General features: G+C 42.4%; 1 protein-coding gene across 1 annotated transcript; it reads right to left on the minus strand.

The window, feature by feature from the left end:
- Positions 1–410: 410 nt before the first annotated feature.
- Positions 411–2,761, minus strand: LOC125540571 (cytochrome P450 87A3-like). Its single transcript, XM_048704182.1, has 8 exons — positions 2,555–2,761; positions 2,265–2,411; positions 1,904–2,158; positions 1,492–1,581; positions 1,312–1,390; positions 1,003–1,109; positions 756–886; positions 411–588 (listed from the first exon to the last, which is right to left on the minus strand). Exons 1-8 carry the CDS (start codon positions 2,759–2,761, stop codon positions 411–413), a joined length of 1,194 nt encoding a protein of 397 aa, XP_048560139.1.
- Between the last annotated feature and the right edge of the window lie 2,033 nt (positions 2,762–4,794).

Raw genomic sequence — 4,794 nt, forward strand, 5'->3', positions numbered from 1 at the left:
TTTAGGCTCTCAGGAAGAGCACCATCGTAGCAAACCAGATCACTCTAATGTACTCTGGTCCAAGAGCACAAGTTGAGTGTGATTCCAAGCTTTGTTCCAATAAATACCTTTGGACTTTGGCTACAATTTATTTCAACATTTGAATGATACATCGAAGCTAATGCGGTGATAAATAGACTTGAACGATTATTTTTGTTGAATATGGGAGATTTTTATTTTCTTGTTGTCGTATCAAAGGTAGTTCAACAGAGTACAAATGCACACCATGGAAAAAAATAACCAGGCAAACTCACTTAAATACCAGATTCATAGTCATAGGATATATGATGGCACTTTTATTCAATGGTAAACAGAATGACGATTGTTAACACCGTCCAAATAGATGTGAAAATAATAATGCAAAATCCAGTTCACATGAAAGCCCCAAGTAACAGGGGTATAATGCTTAGTAGTCCATAGAAACATTCGGGTTCATAACCATGACATTTAGATACTGTGGTAGAACTGAGAAGTCTCATAGGCTTAGTTTCCTGTTGATATATGTATGCATCAGTTATCGTCTTGGGGTTGAAGTCGAATGTGGTAGCCCTGCGGGAACATAACATCTCCACTTCTGAATACATTTGTTTGTTTCATTTCTTCCCATCTGTGTAGGAACTAGGAAGTTAAAATTGCATATTGCATATCCCATCCATGCATGAACAATCTAACGAAAGCAAGCAACATATATGCTTTGGGGAGTGAAAGGCACTCACCTATACTCGGTCACCAAGACATGGAGGGTAAGTGTTACGAGCAGCTTGACAAACTCTGCGGCAGGACAAACCCTGATGCCTGCTCCGAATGGCATGAAATTCTTCAACATTGTGCTGCGCTTTGACTCATCCTATGTTTTTCGATTTGTCCAATTTATTTACACCCAGCGTTCGTCCCAACCAAATTTCTTAATTAAATTGGGTAGAAAACAAGGAGTAGAATCGAAAGAATTAATTCTGCACTAACCATCCACCTCCATGGGTCAAATTTGAGTGGATCTTCAAACAATTCTCCGTTCAGATGAACTGCCATGGGGTTGACTATGACCAGCCATCCAGCAGGAATTGTATAACCTGCAGGAAGAGGGAATCAACACATACATTAAGCAACAACCACCTTGGAGGTTATTGGTATATAGAACTCTACTGGTTTGTTTGCTAGTGCAACAAATTGCTACTCCCTCCGTTGTATAATTCTCGTCGTGGTTTTAGTGAACTAATACCATGAATTATGTAACGGAGGGAGTAGTATCTTGTAATGTTTCTGAGTGTTTACCATTGACTTGTGCATCTGTAAGAGCTTTTCTAAATACTACAAGTGCGGCATTGCTTATTCGAATAATCTCATTGGTCACCTTCGTTAAAAGTCAAACGGAAACTTTTGTCAAATTTACAAAGCTACAATGAAAAATATGAATATACCCAGTTGTAATCAATGTTTTTAAAAAGCATGTACCTGATTAGTGAATGTCAACGACTTGTACTCCTCCCATGTGAGCCCGGAGCACCCACCCTTTCGACCATTGAGCATAGCTCGGTTTTCCTTCTGTGTAAAGTGCAGGTTTAATTTTTAGGATGTTATTAATTGTTTTGCATGCAGCTGTCAGGATCTTTCTACTCCCTTCATTTTATTACATATGCCATCAGTATACCATGAATATGACTGGAACAGTATTACTGCCTATATATAGTATTTCCTCCATCTGTGTTTATTAATCCCTTATGTATTTTACATCAAATATTTTGATCATAAATTTCACTAATAAAATTTATTTCGTATGCTAAAAAATTACACTACTGAAAATACAGACGGGTTAATACATACTGTACTAGCTAGCAGAGAAAGATCATCCATCCTACCAACCAACCTGGAGCTCCTGGACAACGTCCGGGTTGTCATGGAGTGACTTGAATGCTACAGCGATGGTTCCTGACAGCGTGAAGACGCTGGCGAACAACAAGGTGGAGAGCATATCAATAGCAAAATCCTCACTTATTGATGGCTCTTCACCCTGCAGCTCCTCGACGATTACGTCGAGGAGGTCGCCATGTTTCTTCCCTGCAGGTGCACTTAACCTCTCTGCCAACGTATCCCGCAGTGTCTTGTGAATATTTTTCCTTGCCTGCACGCGCACCGGCCGTAAGGAGATTATGTAGCCAGCTTTTGATTGAAGGAAAACCAAAAAAAAAGTTCATTATTACTGTACTTAGCTAGTATAGTTTATATACCTGCATGCATCGGTAAAATGGTGTCCCAGGGAAATATATCGGGAAGGAGAAGAGCCCTGAGAAAAGCGTGTCGAACTTGATCCTCAGCTCCCTGGACTTTGTCCAATCGAAACCCAGGCATTTCCTGGTCACCAGCTCGAACATAATCTGAAACGTCGACGACAGTAGCTATAGCTAGCACTTGCACGTATACTACTATACATACACTAAAAGTCTGAAATGAATGAATATTGCAGGAACGGGATGGAGCAACAAGGCAAGGCACTTACATTGGGCGCACCGCCACGTACGTCGACGCTGGGCATGGCGGCCCACGCGGCGAGGCGCTCCCTCACGGCGGCCTCCATCTCAGGGAGGAGCATCGCCTTGAGGGTCTGGAGGCCGAACAACATGTAGGCGCATCTACGGATGAACTTGTGGATGGTGCCATGGAAGGCCTCGATGCTCTTCTCGCCGAATATCTTGGTGAGTGCCCGAGGGTACCCAAGAATGAACATGGTGCCTTCCTGCTGAAGGATAAACCGGTTGGCCTCCGCGTCGGTGGAGATCACCGCTGGCTGCCCCAGCAAGCTCGTCTTGAAAACCGGACCATACCTGCCCAAACATGCATGTGATAATCAGTACGTGTGATTACTTGCAATTAATGGAGAGTGACACTACACCTACTAACATTGTATATACCTCTTCATCCTTAGTTTGAAGTAGTCTGGGATGTCCAAGGAAGGGCTTGCCTTGAGGAAGGCCAAGGTCTCACCAATAATGGGGAGCCCCATGGAGCCGGGAGGAAGAACCCCGTTGCAGAAAGGGTTAATCCATCTATATACCCAGTGTACGAGCCATCCACTCACAAGGGTAACCCCACAGAGAGCTACGCATCGAGCGACAGAGATGTCCATCTCCAAGTGCAACTAGTAAGGGAATGAAATGAGGGGTTTGGTTTAGTTGTGTGCGGATTGTTGATATAGGTCTTTAGATGCTTATATAGGAAAGTGCTTCCAGAATAAGACATACTTATATATAGACAAGTGTTAAGATGATTCCTACGTGACGTGTGACTTCTATTACTTTAGGCTAGGTGTCTGGCTGGTATCGATACATAACTTGGTTTGTCAGGGCAGGTAATGGAAATGGAGTATTGTGAGTTTTTGCAAAAAAACTGAAGATGCCAGTACGTGAGTTTGCTGCCTAGCTTCTCCATCGGTGTTTGTCTTGTTTTGGTTGCGTGGTCTGGTGCACTATGGGCAGTCTTTCTTTCTCTTTTGTTCTTGTATTTGTTTTACTTCTTTTTATTTAATTACAATAGTCATCTATCTTATCTTGTATTTACTAATTGGAAGCACCTTTCGAAGCCTAAAACTAATCCATTGGGTATATACCTTAGCCTTTGTTTCGATGGCACATTCAAAGACTCTGAATTGCATTTGCTCCAATATCAAATCTCTCCAGGACAATGATACTGACATTCAACCCAAATTCTGATGTTTGGATGTTCATGAGGCTAAAAGTAATCTGTCTGCTATATCTTAGGATCTGTTTGCATGGCATATTCAAAGACCCTAAATTGCATTGGCTCCAATATCACATATCAAATTGCTCCACGACACTGATACGGACATTCATCCCGGATTATGGTGTTTGGATGTTCATGCATCTGGCACATGGAATTCAAGGGGAGAGAGACCAACAACTCCTGTTTGGATGGTCAAGAGGTTGAATTGCACATTGATACCCGGGGCGTGAAGATGAAGTACTTCGTTCATTGTACCAGCACCGTACAGACATTGTACCGGCATTGTAGCAGCCTGGCTCCGCCCCTGCAAATACCCGAGGTGAGATTAAATGGCATCTCAGTGAATCAACATCTTGTTCACTATGCCAGTTTCCTCATTACCGGTTTTGTCTCGTTCCCGCGTTCTGGCATCCCCGTGATCAAATCGCGTTGTGTCTGACCAGCCGATGATGGATACCGTAACACCAAGAGGGCCTAAAGAATATCTCTCCATCGCCGGAGGAGAAAATCTCAATCTTCAGCTATCTAGTCCCTTGTCAGACTTTTCCGTTAACCCAAAAGCCGCCGTAATAGCCGTCCTGTTACGGATGACGTTTAACTAACCCCAAAGTTCATGAAGCAAGTACGAAGGAACTCGATACACTCATGGTCTAAGGAATTATGCAAACACTAACTTTCGTTATGTTATTAATATTAACTTGTGATGAATATATCTATAGCACAACATCAATTTGGGTTGATTCAACACAAGTGTTCTTCTAATATTGTGTCCTCACAATTGTTGGCATAGTCATGCCCATGATCATAAAAACGTGACCATCATGCAACACTTGAGCTAGTCTTAGATGCATGACTGGAAATACATTCTACCGCTTATAATTCCACACGTGCATATGAGTTTCCCTCTTAGACTTTATTGATATACAAACTCAAGGGCCATTGCAGTTATAACAACTTAGTCACGAACTTCAAGCTAAACAATAGCTGTTATTATTGCCTCTAGGGCATATCTCCTACACC

Source organism: Triticum urartu, chromosome 2 (genome assembly GCF_003073215.2).
Source record: "Triticum urartu cultivar G1812 chromosome 2, Tu2.1, whole genome shotgun sequence".
NCBI lineage: Eukaryota > Viridiplantae > Streptophyta > Magnoliopsida > Poales > Poaceae > Triticum > Triticum urartu.